The 14,805-nt window shown below is 40.3% G+C and overlaps 1 protein-coding gene across 8 annotated transcripts in view; it reads left to right on the top strand.

The window, feature by feature from the left end:
* The first annotated feature begins 460 nt into the window (after positions 1 to 460).
* Positions 461 to 14,805, top strand: part of LOC126996750 (peroxisomal acyl-coenzyme A oxidase 3-like) — a 54,911-nt gene continuing 40,566 nt past the window's right edge. For 6 of the 8 annotated variants that reach the window (XM_050857586.1, XM_050857585.1, XM_050857584.1 and 3 more), the window contains exons 1-3: positions 467 to 601; positions 12,123 to 12,311; positions 13,805 to 13,963. In XM_050857586.1, coding sequence (XP_050713543.1) covers positions 506 to 601; positions 12,123 to 12,311; positions 13,805 to 13,963 — 444 coding nt within the window. In that variant the 5' untranslated portion in view covers positions 467 to 505. Of the gene's footprint in view, positions 602 to 10,233; positions 10,395 to 12,122; positions 12,312 to 13,804; positions 13,964 to 14,805 lie in introns of those variants that run through there. The other 2 variants (XM_050857587.1, XM_050857588.1) reach the window with 2 other exon arrangements.

Genomic DNA, 14,805 nt, shown 5'->3' with positions numbered 1-14,805 from the left:
TAAGAGATCGAAAGACTTCCCCAACTGCTGCCGATAATGTTTTACAGCGATAAGTATTGTTAAATCCATCCATCACAGCAGCAACACTCAAAGAGAAGCACCCAGACTTGGGTGAAGTCTCTCAGTACCCTTTGAGTGCTGCCGCCTCTCAAGGTCGTCAGCAGCCCGCCGTGACACGCATATATCAAAGGCTACGTGGGTTACTGAGTGCCTATACCGAGACAGTGGCTGATCGTAAGGCTAATAATAATCTCCTGTCACCTTCTTACGGCACATTACAACGGCTGGTGACCAAATTATGGTAAAGTATAAGGGCGTAATGGTGGGTTGGCGATACCTGTTGATGAAGACACAAACTGTCTTTTATTTACTTTCCCAGAGCTGGTTGGCTGCTGGCTCCCTGCTGGCTGTTAGAGGAAGGTGTGCAGGTCTGACACAAGTGTGCTCAATTTCATTGGACGACCCGTATGGCTGTGAAACAAATACAAAAGAGCGTGTGCCAATAATGGCATCCAGATCTAAGGTTGTCGGGACTCCAGCGCGACCCAGGCCACGACTAAGAACAAGTGTCAACATTGGAGGCGAGGCGAGCGGGGTAAAAGTACGCCTTGTTTCCCTAAGATAGATTTCTCTGTCAGGGTCATGGGGGTGAGGAAAGGGAGGAGGGCGAGAGAGAAACAGCTGGGTAAGAGGGAGGGAAGGTGTTGGCGTGGGAGGTGACAGGGAAGATTGGCCGGTTTTCAGGTGATTCTCCCGCCCACTTACCATCTTACTTCCTACTTCTTACTTACCAACTGTCTTATTTACTTCCTCCTTCTTACTTACCAACTGTCTTATTTACTTACCAACTGTCTTATTTACTTCATCCTTCTTACTTACCAACTGTCTTATTTACTTACCAACTGTCTTATTTACTTCCTCCTTACTTACCAACTGTCATATTTACTTCCTCTTTCTTACTTACCAACTGTCTTATTTACTTACCAACTGTCTTTTTTACTTCCTCCTTCTTACTTACCAACTGTCTTATATACTTACCAACTGTCTTTTTTACTTCCTCCTTCTTACTTACCAACTGTCTTTTTTACTTCCTCCTTCTTACTTACCAACTGTCTTATTTACTTACCAACTGTCTTATTTACTTCCTCCTTCTTACTTACCAACTGTCTTATTTACTTACTAACTGTCTTATTTACTTCCTCCTTACTTACCAACTGTCTTATTTACTTCCTCCTTCTTACTTACCAACTGTCTTATTTACTTACCAACTGTCTTATTTACTTCCTCCTTCTTACTTACCAACTGTCTTATTTACTTCCTCCTTCTTACTTACCAACCGTCTTATTTACTTACTAACTGTTTTATTTACTTCCTCCTTCTTACTTACCAATTGTCTTATTTACTTACCAACTGTCTTATTTACTTCCTCCTTCTTACTTACCAACTGTCTTATTTACTTACCAACTGTCTTATTTACTTCATCCTTCTTACTTACCAACTGTCTTATTTACTTACCAACTGTCTTATTTACCTCCTCCTTACTTACCAACTGTCATATTTACTTCCTCTTTCTTACTTACCAACTGTCTTATTTACTTACTAACTGTCTTATTTACTTCCTCCTTCTTACTTACCAACTGTCATATTTACTTACCAACTGTCTTATTTACTTCCTCCTTCTTACTTACCAACTGTCTTATTTACTTACCAACTGTCTTATTTACTTCCTCCTTCTTACTTACCAACTGTCTTATTTACTTATTAATTGTCTTATTTACTTACCAACTGTCTTATTTACTTCCTCCTTCTTACTTACCAACTGTCATATTTACTTACCAACTGTCTTATTTACTTCCTCCTTCTTACTTACCAACTGTCTTATTTACTTACTAACTGTCTTATTTACTTCCTCCTTCTTACTTACCAACTGTCTTATTTACTTACCAACTGTCTTATTTACTTCCTCCTTCTTACTTACCAACTGTCTTATTTACTTACCAACTGTCTTATTTACTTCCTCCTTCTTACTTACCAACTGTCTTATTTACTTACCAACTGTCTTATTTACTTCATCCTTCTTACGTACCAACTGTCTTATTTACTTATTAATTGTCTTATTTACTTACCAACTGTCTTATTTACTTCCTCCTTCTTACTTACCAACTGTCTTATTTACTTCCTACTACTTACTTACCAACTGTCTTATTTACTTACCAACTGTCTTATTTACTTCATCCTTCTTACTTACCAACTGTCTTATTTACTTACCAACTGTCTTATTTACTTCCTCCTTACTTACCAATTGTCATATTTACTTCCTCTTTCTTACTTACCAACTGTCTTATTTACTTCCTCCTTCTTACTTACCAACTGTCATATTTACTTACCAACTGTCTTATTTACTTCCTCCTTCTTACTTACCAACTGTCATATTTACTTACCAACTGTCTTATTTACTTCCTCCTTCTTACTTACCAACTGTCATATTTACTTACCAACTGTCTTATTTACTTCCTCCTTCTTACTTACCAACTGTCTTATTTACTTACCAACTGTCTTATTTACTTCCTCCTTCTTACTTACCAACTGTCTTATTTACTTACTAACTGTCTTATTTACTTATTAATTGTCTTATTTACATACCAACTGTCTTATTTACTTCCTCCTTCTTACTTACCAACTGTCTTATTTACTTCCTCCTTCTTACTTACCAACTGTCTTATTTACTTACTAACTGTCTTATTTACTTCCTCCTTCTTACTTACCAACCGTCTTATTTACTTACCAACTGTCTTATTTACTTCCTCCTTCTTACTTACCAACTGTCTTATTTACTTACCAACTGTCTTATTTACTTCATCCTTCTTACTTACCAACTGTCTTATTTACTTACCAACTGTCTTATTTACTTCATCCTTCTTACTTACCAACTGTCTTATTTACTTATTAATTGTCTTATTTGCTTACCAACTGTCTTATTTACTTCCTCCTTCTTACTTACCAACTGTCTTATTTACTTACGTACCAACTGTCTTATTTACTTCATCCTTCTTACTTACCAACTGTCTTATTTACTTATTAATTGTCTTATTTGCTTACCAACTGTCTTATTTACTTCCTCCTTCTTACTTACCAACTGTATTATTTACTTACCAACTGTCTTATTTACTTCCTCCTTCTTACTTACCAACTGTCTTATTTACTTATTAATTGTCTTATTTACTTACCAACTGTCTTATTTACTTACCAACTGTCTTATTTACTTCCTCCTTCTTACTTACCAACTGTCTTATTTACTAACCAACTGTCTTATTTACTTCCTCCTTCTTACTTACCAACTGTCTTATTTACTTCCTCCTTCTTACTTACCAACTGTCTTATTTACTTACCAACTGTCTTATTTACTTCCTCCTTCTTACTTACCAACTGTCTTATTTACTTATTAATTGTCTTATTTACTTACCAACTGTCTTATTTACTTCCTCCTTCTTACTTACTAACTGTCTTATTTACTTCCTCCTTCTTACTTACTAACTGTCTTATTTACTTCCTACTTCTTACTTACTAACTGTCTTATTTACTTCCTACTTCTTACTTACTAACTGTCTTACTTACTTCCTACTTCTTACTTACTAACTGTCTTATTTACTTCCTCCTTCTTACTTACTAACTGTCTTATTTACTTCCTACTTCTTACTTACTAACTGTCTTATTTACTTCCTCCTTCTTACTTACTAACTGTCTTATTTACTTCCTACTTCTTACTTACTAACTGTCTTACTTCCTCCTTCTTACTTACTAACTGTCTTATTTACTTCCTACTTCTTACTTACTAACTGTCTTATTTACTTCCTACTTCTTACTTACCAACTGTCTTATTTACTTCCTCCTTCTTACTTACTAACTGTCTTACTTCCTACTTCTTACTAACTGTCTTATTTACTTCCTCCTTCTTACTTACTAACTGTCTTATTTACTTCCTACTTCTTACTTACTAACTGTCTTATTTACTTCCTACTTCTTACTTACTAACTGTCTTATTTACTTCCTACTTCTTACTTACTAACTGTTTTACTTACTTTCTACTTCTTACTTTCTAACTGTCTTATTTACTTCCTCCTTCTTACTTACTAACTGTCTTATTTACTTCCTACTTCTTACTTACCAACTGTCTTATTTACTTCCTCCTTCTTACTTACTAACTGTCTTACTTACTTCCTACTTCTCACTTACTAACTGTCTTATTTACTTCCTCCTTCTTACTTACTAACTGTCTTATTTACTTCCTACTTCTTACTTACCAACTGTCTTATTTGCTTCCTCCTTCTTACTTACTAACTGTCATACTTACTTCCTACTCAGTGGTGTGGAGATGGAGTTAAAAATTTCCGACTGACTCCGACTCCGGGAAATTTTAAAGCTGTGACTCCGACTCTGGGAAATTTTAAAGTTGTGACTCCGACTCCGGGAAATTTTAAAGTTGTGACTCCGACTCTGGGAAATTTTAAAGTTGTGACTTCGACTCTGGGAAATTTTAAAGTTGTGACTCCGACTCCAGGAAATTTTAAAGTTGTGACTCCGACTCTGGGAAATTTTAAAGTTGTGACTCCGACTCTGGGAAATTTTAAAGTTGTGACTCCAACTCTGGGAAATTTTAAAGTTGTGACTCCGACTCTGGGAAATTTTAAAGTTGTGACTCCGACTCTGGGAAATTTTAAAGTTGTGACTCCGACTCTGGGAAATTTTAAAGTTGTGACTCCGACTCCGGGAAATTTTAAAGTTGTGACTCCGACTCTGGGAAATTTTAAAGTTGTGACTCCGACTCCGGGAAATTTTAAAGTTGTGACTCCGACTCTGGGAAATTTTAAAGTTGTGACTCCGACTCTGGGAAATTTTAAAGTTGTGACTCCGACTCCGGGAAATTTTAAAGTTGTGACTCCGACTCCGGGAAATTTTAAAGCTGTGACTCCGACTCCAGCACCCATGCCCCTCCCCCCCTATCGCGATTTTTTTTTTATTCATTTATTTATTTATTTATTTATTTATTTATTTATTTTTTTATAGATGCTGCCTGTTGTGGTGGTAGACTCTCTTGAGGTCCTTTTTCTTACAAGTATTTACATCCAAATTACGTGTACTCAATATGGACAACATCCAGATAATGTAAAAGAAAACACTTCACAACTACACTACACGATAAATGATTACGTTAAGGAGTCGGAGTTGGGGGTATTTTTACCAACTCTGACTCTGGCCAAAAGTACCCGACTCCACCGACTCAAACACTGACTCTGGCCAAAAGTACCCGACTCCACCGACTCATACACTGACTGGCCAAAAGTACCCGACTCCACCGACTCAAACTCCGACTCCCGCCAAAAGTACCCAACTCCACCGACTCATACACTGACTGGCCAAAAGTACCCGACTCCACCGACTCAAACTCTGACTCTGGCCAAAAGTACCCGACTCCACTGACTCAAACGCTGACTCTGGCCAAAAGTACCCGACTCCACCGACTCATACACTGACTGGCCAAAAGTACCCGACTCCACTGACTCAAACTCCGACTCCAGCCAAAAGTACCCGACTCCACCGACTCAGACTCTGACTCCACACCCCTGTTCCTACTTCTTACTGGCTTCATTAACTTCTTACTTACTGGTGTCTTACTTAAATACTTCTTAGCTATTTACTTACCAAATGAGTAATAAAACTTGTCATGCCTCTATTTTCTGGGGGGGGGGGGGGGGGGGGGGTTTACAACAGAGGAGACGGCTCAAGGGCAACCAGTAGAGCGTAGAAAGAAAAAAAGCCAGCTACTTGCCGCTCCCACAACAGACGATAGCATAGAGTGGCCAAAAGTGAGGTCAATTTCGGTTAATATATATCTCACCGTATTTCTCACAAACAGTTCAATATTCCGAGTGACCTTCAGTTCACTGCCATCATGGTGTGCAAAATTACCATTGGGGAAAGAAAAGAGAAATATAGTGAATACTTTCGTATACTGCTTCTTGAGACAAGCGATTTGAACTGCATTATTGGGTCAGTCTTCTTAAACACATCGGGCTCCCATTACGACTGTTTCCTGAGGCCACAGAGAAGATTAACCGGGTCTTCATGGGTGGTTTTTCTCGTTCATGGTGCAGAAGTTGTGTAAAACTATCACCATAATCCGTTTCATTCCGTCTGTCCACTCGCCAACGTAGATGTCGCGCCTGCGCATTGTTAGTTTGTGATTGCGTGAAGATCAACTTTTTAGGGGGGTTCTATATTTGAATGTTAGTGCATACAAAGAACCCACAAACCTGCTTATGTAAACCACAAACATTACAATTTGCATCGACAACATACCATACAAGCACATGAAAAGACCAGCTTGTATCAAACAGTATATTCAGATCATACTCAAATGATCTATGGCCTTTCAAATCACTGATCTCTATTATATTTGAGATCAGTGTTTACATAAAATAACATCTGGCTCTGCAAGTGTCTATACATACGAAATTCTCATAATTTGTTTAATGTAAATAACCAAGGTTCCGTAATATTTGAAATATCCTAGCATCATAATCAACAGTTATTATTTACTATTTCATGTTATTTCAAATATTAATCTTTATTTACATGCATTAAATTATTACAATACCCTTTATTTGCACTTGCAAACCCAGACATTTTTTAATGTACCTGAAATTAGATAAATTATAGACATTTGAAAGGCCATAGATCGTTGGAGTATGATCTGACTGTACTGCTTGATGTAGGCTTGTCTTTTCCTGGGCTTGTGTGGTGTATTATCTAGGCAAATAAGCATGTTTGGGACTTATAAGGACTGGGATTTAAAAAAAAAAAATTATAGGTACATAAACATAACCTGGATGTCAGTCTGATTTTCACGTATCCATGAGCTAGAAATGCGCAGGTGCCACATCCATCAAAATTCCCGCTTTGTTGATTGACAGATGAAATGAAACGGACTCTAGGATCACCAAGCAGTCCATGAAAACCCCAACAACTTTTATGAGAGGCTTTTCAATTAGGTGGATCAGGCTCCCATTACAACTATTTCCCGAGGCCACAGAGAAGATCAACCGGGTCTTCATGGGTGATTATTTTCTCATTCCTGGTGCAGAGGTCATGTAAAGCTATCACTGGGATCATAAAACAGTCCATGTAAATCCCAGCAAGTTTTACGAGATGCTTTTCAAAGAGGCGAACTGAGGGCCAGAGACATTTAAGTTAAGAATGCTGGCTTTGGATTTTTACTGCATTATCATCATCAAGCTCTTCTCGTCCACTCTACTGTCCGCTTACACTTGGTTGTTATTATTCGTATTATTATCATTACCATCCCATTCTTGCTTTTCTTTCACCTCCCCAATAGGTTCTTGACAACACACACTAAGATGAACCCTTTCAGGAGAGGAGAGGATCAAGACACCCCCCTGAATTGTCCTCTCTTTCAGCCTCTTGTTCCTTTTCCCTTTGCCAGAGCAGATTTTAGAGGATGTTTTTGTTGCTGTTTTGTTTTGTTCTTTTGCCCTTGAGCTGCTGCCTTGTTAGTGAATGTGAATTAGGTGTGTCAGGGTGGATCAATTTTACACTCTGATTTTCCTCTTGTAATAGTGACAAAAACTTGTGCATGCATGAGAAAATAGCCTCTGCAAAATCTTAGCTTAATTGATAAATATCTTCTGACCCCGGCAGAGCAATGAAAATCATATTTTAGTAGTAAAAACGTTTTTTTCTTTAAATTTTTAAAATATTTCAAAATGCATCAAAATTATTTCTAATAGCTACAAAGTTGATGAAAAAGAACTCATATGATCATTTTTCCAAACACGTTGTCCTACGCAAGTATCTTTTGCCCTCGGCAACGTCAAATGTGGAAAAAAATAGGTAATTTATATATTTTTTAGATTGACTCTTTGGCTTAAATATTTCATTGATATGTTTCCAATGACATGCATATGTGGATTATAATTATGATAATGTGATGCTATAATATGATAAGTACCGAGTACAGCTCCTTGCTTGCAATTCAAATCTCACCCCGAGAAGGAATCTGTACGTCATGCTCCACCCTATCCAGCCCCAACCACCCTTCCTTTTGGCTGCATATCAAATTACACATTGTAATCTTTTATAGATTCAAATCTTGGTTGTTCATAGTATAAGGGTGATTCTATAGATGAGTCATCACTTTCACTAGACGCCACCGAAGAAGGTTGTTCTTGAAAAGTTTCTTGTTTGCTAGTCAGCGGGTTTTGGATGGTCTGTTTTTCTTCTCGTATAGATGTTGTCAATCTTCTTGAAAGAGTCATTTTGTTTTTATCTGTTGTTTTAACGTCTAAAGTTCTTATTATCATTTTCTGATTACGTCTCTGTTCGAGTAAGAGCTGTTGTTCCTGCTGTGGTACCCGTCGTTCAGAAGGGCAGCTGTATTTTCTAAAGTTGGGCACTTACAGGCCGATATGTCGAATGAGGTGGTGTGAGCTGATACCTTGAAGGCCTCAAGGTTTTTCTGTAGCGATTCATTTTTCTTTTTCGTGTTCATAGATTTGGTGATGTTAGCCATTGTATCACGATAACTTTTCAACATTTGATTCATCCATGCTGTCAAAACTGCTGGAATGGCAGCTGATTTCCACAAGTATTCCAGTCTCTCCGTGACCACCGCGGCGATGTCTCTGAATGTAGGTTCCTTTTTTGATGATCTCAACTCAGTTCTCACATGATGGCAGTATTGCATCACATCTTCACACGTGGGAAAAGATCGCAATTGCAAATCTTTCCAGCTCCAAATACTGGACATGTAAGCGATGTCCTAGTTGTAGCGGTAGCCATCCTGTAAAGATTAGGGAATAATGTATTACTGTTAATTACTGTTACGCAACAAAATAAGAAAAAACAGTTATGAGAAAAACAAACGAAGATATGAACAGAGAGATTGAGCCAATTAGCACACACATACACATGCACTCTAAGTACTCGAGGAGACGGCTGCAAATCACCCACCTGCCTCCAGCGTAATCTAAGGGTAACTGAAGGATTGCAGTGCGTACATTTCAAGGTCACCTCTTCTGAATGCTGCCAAGAGAATAGTGGTGGCTGGGGCTGTATAAGGTGCAGCTGGACGTACACACATACGTATATTGTCTCTTGCCTATCCAGCGATATAAATGCTGTGGGAAATATATAAATGCATTATCTAACACAAAGAGTCGATCTCTAAAATACAAAAATTACCTATTTTTTCCACATTTGATGTTGTTGCAGAGGACAACAGGTTTGGAAAAAATTATCATATGAGTTCTTTTTCATCAACTTTGTAGCTATTAGAAATAATTTTGATGCATTTTGAAATATTTTAAAAATTTAAGAAAAAATGTTTTTACAACAAAAATATTATTTTCATTGCTCTGCCGGGGGAGAAGATGATTACCAATTAAGCTGAGATTTTTCAGAGGCTATTTTCTCATGCATGCACAAGTTTTTGTCACTATTACAAGAGGGAAATAAAAAAAGTGTAAAATTGATCCACCTCTCATGTTTTTAATTTTTTTATTTACCTATTTATTTATTTATTTATTTATTTATTTATTTATTTATTTATTTTTTTTAGGCTTGCAACACTGTATGCTGCCTTTCTTGCCCATCCCTTCTTCTTCTCCTCCTCCTCTCCTTCTCTTGCTGTGTGTTTTCCTTCCTCTCTTATTTCACGTTTCTCCTCCTCCTCCTCTTTCTCCCTTTCTTGAATTTTCATTCCTTCATTCATGTAATAGATCATCAAAAACAGTCCCACATCACAGCGCTATTAACCCTTAGACGGTGGCAGTATTTGAAGAGTAGCTCCCCCCAATATTAACCATCTACATAGAGTCACTGCCGACCTTAGGACCGTAGCATAAATATAGTTACGCCGCAATGGAGGTGTTTTAACTATCGTCTTTATATAGATTCTACCGTAATCTGGAAGTGCTGTTATATTTCTGCGGGCTTTTCTTTCATTATTGTTTTCTTTTTTTACGCCCTTTCACTGTCTCCTCTGCTGTAAAAAGAAAAATACAAAACTGATGGACTGAATTTTGGACCATCTATATGGAGTTCCATATAGATGGAAGGTCATGATAAAGTGCAGATACCCTAAGATAAGGAAGCAGGACTCCCGCCTAACAGATTGGAACAAGTAGCGCTATCATGGGGAAGAGGTGACATTAGTGGGAGCCTTTCAACCCACAAGTGTGTTTACATTGGTGCCCTTAACCTTCGTACAGTGGTGTGATAAAGCAGAGATAGCTGTAGATAAGGAGAGTACGAGATTCTTGCCCGGGAGTTTAAAAGCCTCTTGAATCTTGACAGCCTTCACTGTCTGTAGAGAACCAGTGAGTGTGTGTGTGTGTGTGTGTGGGGGGGGGATCCAGACTAAGACACATCAGGAATTCAGTCTTAGGGTCGTATCATAAGCCGTTTCATTGCCCAAGGACACATATCTGACAAGGCCTTTGTAGGTGTTGTGGGAAGCATATCCAGGGGTAGTTTTATGACCCTGATGGTGGTTTGACCCTTCTTCTGTACCATGAAACTAAAAACACACATATCCGACGAGGCCTTCACAGGTGTTGCAGGCGGCATTTCCAGGGGTAGTTTTGTGACTTTGGTGGTAGTGTGACCCTTCTTCTTTACTGTGAACCTAACAAAATGCACATCTGACAAGGCTTTTGTAGGTGTTGTGGGCATTTCCAGGGGTAGTTTTATGACCCTGGTGGTAGTGTGACCCATCTTCTTTACTGTGAACCTAAGAAAACATATATATATGACAAGGCTTTAGTAGGTGTTGTGGGCATTTCCAGGAGTAGTTTTATGACCCTGGTGGTAGTGTGACCCTTCTTCTGTACCATGAACCTAACAAAACACATATCTGACAAGGCGTTCGTAGGTGTTGTGGGCATTTCCAGGGGTAGTTTTATGACCCTGGTGGTAGTGTAACCCTTCCTCTGTATCATGAACCTAAAAACACACATCTGACAAGGCTTTTGTAGGTGTTTTGGACATTTTCAGGGGTAGTTTTATAACCCTGGTGGTAGTGTGACCCTTCCTCTGTACTGTGAACCTGACAAAACACACATCTGACAAGGCTTTTGTAGGTGTTGTGGGCATTCCCAGGGGTAGTTTTATGACCCTGGTGGTAGTGTGACCCTTCCTCTGTACCATGAACCTAAACACACACATATCTGACAAGACTTTCATAGGAGTTGTGGGCATTTCCAGGGGTAGTTTTATGACCCTGGTGGTTGTGTGACCCTTCCTCTGTACTGTGAACCTGACAAAACACACTTCTGCCAAGCTTTCGTAGGTGTTGTGGGCATTTCCAGGGGTAGTTTTATGACCTAGGTGGTAGTGTGACCCTTCTTCTGTACTGTGAACCTAAGAAAACATATATATAACAAGGCTTTCGTAGGTGTTGTGGGCATTTCCAGGGGTAGTTTCATGACCCTGGTGGTAGTGTAACCCTTCTTCTGTACTGTGAACCTAAAACACATATCTGACAAGGCTTTTGTAGGTGTTGTGGGCATTTCCAGGGATAGTTTTATGACCCTTGTGGTAGTGTAACCCTTCCTCTGTACCATGAACCTAACAAAACACACATATCTGACAAGGCTTTCGTAGGTGTTGTGGGCATTTCCAGGGGTAGTTTTATGACCCTGGTGGTAGTGTAACCCTTCCTCTATACTGTGAACCTAAAAACACATATCTGACAAGGCTTTCATAGGAGTTGTGGACATTTCTATGGGTAGTTTTATGACCCTGGTGGTAGTGTGACCCTTCCTCTGTACTGTGAACCTAAAAACACACATATCTGACAAGGCTTTCATAGGTGTTGTGGGCATTTCCAGGGGTAGTTTTATGACCCTGGTGGTAGTGTGACCCTTCCGCTGTACCTTGAACCTAAAAACACATATCTGACAAGGCTTTCATAGGTGTTGTGGGCATATCCAGGGGTAGTTTTATGACCCTGGTGGTAGTGTGACCCTTCCTCTGTACCTTGAACCTAAAAAAACACTCATTTGAACCCAACTTGGAAAAAATAACTCTGGTGCCATTCCATGCAGGGATTAGCAAGGCGGCACAGTATGGCGGCCCTGACAGCGAGCACAGCGGGGTATGGCGAGGACACGGACTTGGATCAGCTGGTGCCGGACCTGCCGCGGGGGCCCCTTGACCAGTACAGGGCCCGCGCGACCTTCAGCTGGAAAGAGATGAAGGCGTTCCTCGACCCTCCGGAAGTCATTGCACATAAGGTATTTTGCCCTTCCTTCTTTCTTGTTTTTTTCCTTCTTTTCCTCCTCCTCCTCCTCCTCCTCCTCCTCCTCCTCTTTCTCTCTGTTTCCCTTCCTTTCTCCTTCTTTTCCTCCTCCTCCTCTTTCTCTCTGTTGTGCTGATGACACAAAAATTGCTAGTAAAGTAACTGCGACACTCGACGAAGAAGCTTTAAAATCATATCTAGATCGACTTGCACGTTGGGCCAATCAACGGCAAATGAAATTTAACGTTGACAAATGTAAAGTGTTGCACATCGGAAAAAATAACAATCGCGTTCAGTACGTAATGAATGGCCAACAACTTTCTGCAGTAAGTAAAGAAAAGGATCTTGGAATCACTATATCAAGCCATTTAAAGCCCGGTCAGCATTGTTCAGAGGTAGTTAAAACTGCAAACAAATTGGTTGGCTTCATCGGACGAGTCTTTAATAATAAATCGGAAAAAGTAATATTAAAACTGTATAATTCATTGGTTCGACCCCGTCTAGAGTACTGTGTACAGTTTTGGTCTCCCTACTACAGAAAAGACATAGAAAAGTTGGAACGGGTCCAACGAAGAGTAACAAAGATGATTCCTAGGTTGAGAAATTTATCTAATGAACAAAGGCTTAAAGAAGTAAATTTATTCAGCCTATCAAAACGAAGAATGCGAGGCGATCTAACAGAAGTGTTTAAAATGTTTAAAGGATTCAGTGATATTAATGCGGAAGATTACTTTACAATTGATCGATCAAATAGAACAAGAAGAAATCACAATTTGAAGATAAGTGGTAAAAGATTCGCCGCATCTAAGCTAAACACTTCTTCTTCAATCGAGTTGTTAATGTTTGGAACTCTCTACCTTGTGATGTCGTTGATAGTACAACAGTTACGGCCTTCAAGAATAGATTAGACAAGTGTTTTGAATCCAACCAGCAACTAAGATATTACTCATTGTCGTAATAACGTTAAGTTCTTTCGAATACTGGTGTCTTTGTCCGCTTTTATCACCCAGTTAGTGGTAGCAGTAATGGTAGTTCTTTCCTCTTTCCTACATAAATTCCATGCAGTTTTTCCATGCTGCATGGTTCTTTTTCCTTTCCTGCCAGCTTTGGCTGGAGGGATGGGGGGGTGGGGAGGAGCCTTCACCTTTGCTGTTCTTCATCTTCCACCTTTCATTAGATAGTTAGTGTAGCTTGTCACAAACAGCCTCGTAAGGACCAGCAGGTCTGCTGTTGTTTGTTCTTCCTTCGTGTCCTCTTTCTCTCTGTTTCCCTTCCTTTCTCCTTCTTTTCCTCCTCCTCCTCCTCCTCCTCCTCTTTCTGTCTCTCCCTTTCTCAAATATCCTGATTTTTCTCCTTTCCCTTCCTTTCTCTCTCTATTTACATGTTCTTTTCTCCTCCTCCTCCCTTTCACACTACACAATCACGTATCACATTCTGTAAAAAAACAAAAAAATCACCATTACCACCACCACCACCGCACCCTTGCAGAACCGCCTGTACCAGCTGATGGAGAGCGACCCAGACTTCCACCGGCCAGAAGGGACCCTGAGCCTGGAGGAGGAGCGGAACGTGACCTTCAAACGCATCAGGAAGATCCTCACCTCAAGGTTCAACAACGACGAGGACATGTACCTGGACTATAGGAAGGTGAGGGGGCAGGCTCCTTGTGTACCTGTTTGTAGGGGAGTTTCAGGACCTAACAGTGGGGGGGCAGGCTCCTTGTGTATCTGTTTGTAGGGGAGTTACAGGACCTAACAGTGGGGGGGCAGGCTCCTTGTGTATCTGTTTGTAGGGGAGTTTCAGGACCTAACAGTGGGGGGGCAGGCTCCTTGTGTACCTGTTTGTAGGGGAGTTTCAGGACCTAACAGTGGGGGGGCAGGCTCCTTGTGTACCTGTTTGTAGGGGAGTTACAGGACCTAACAGTGAGGGGGCAGGCTCCTTGTGTACCTGTTTGTAGGGGAGTTTCAGGACCTAACAGTGGGGGGGCAGGCTCCTTGTGTACCTGTTTGTAGGGGAGTTTCAGGACCTAACAGTGGGGGGGCAGGCTCCTTGTGTACCTGTTTGTAGGGGAGTTTCAGGACCTAACAGTGAGGGGGCAGGCTCCTTGTATACCTGTTTGTAGGGGAGTTTCAGGACCTAACAGTGAGGGGCAGGCTCCTTGTGTACCTGTTTGTAGGGGAGTTTCAGGACCTAACAGTGGGGGCAGGCTCCTTGTGTACCTGTTTGTAGGGGAGTTTCAGGACCTAACAGTGGGGGGGCAGGCTCCTTGTGTACCTGTTTGTAGGGGAGTTTCAGGACCTAACAGTGGGGGGCAGGCTCCTTGTGTACCTGTTTGTAGGGGAGTTACAGGACCCTAACAGTGGGGGGGCAGGCTCCTTGTGTACCTGTTTGTAGGGGAGTTTCAGGACCTAACAGTGGGGGGGCAGGCTCATTGTGTACCTGTTTGTAGGGGAGTTTTAGGACCTAACAGTGGGGGGGCAGGCTCCTTG

The sequence above is a fragment of the Eriocheir sinensis genome, chromosome 11, assembly GCF_024679095.1.
Source record: "Eriocheir sinensis breed Jianghai 21 chromosome 11, ASM2467909v1, whole genome shotgun sequence".
NCBI classification, from domain to species: domain Eukaryota; kingdom Metazoa; phylum Arthropoda; class Malacostraca; order Decapoda; family Varunidae; genus Eriocheir; species Eriocheir sinensis.
Note: the sequence above shows the minus strand (reverse complement) of the source record. Positions and strands in the feature narration are given on the sequence as shown.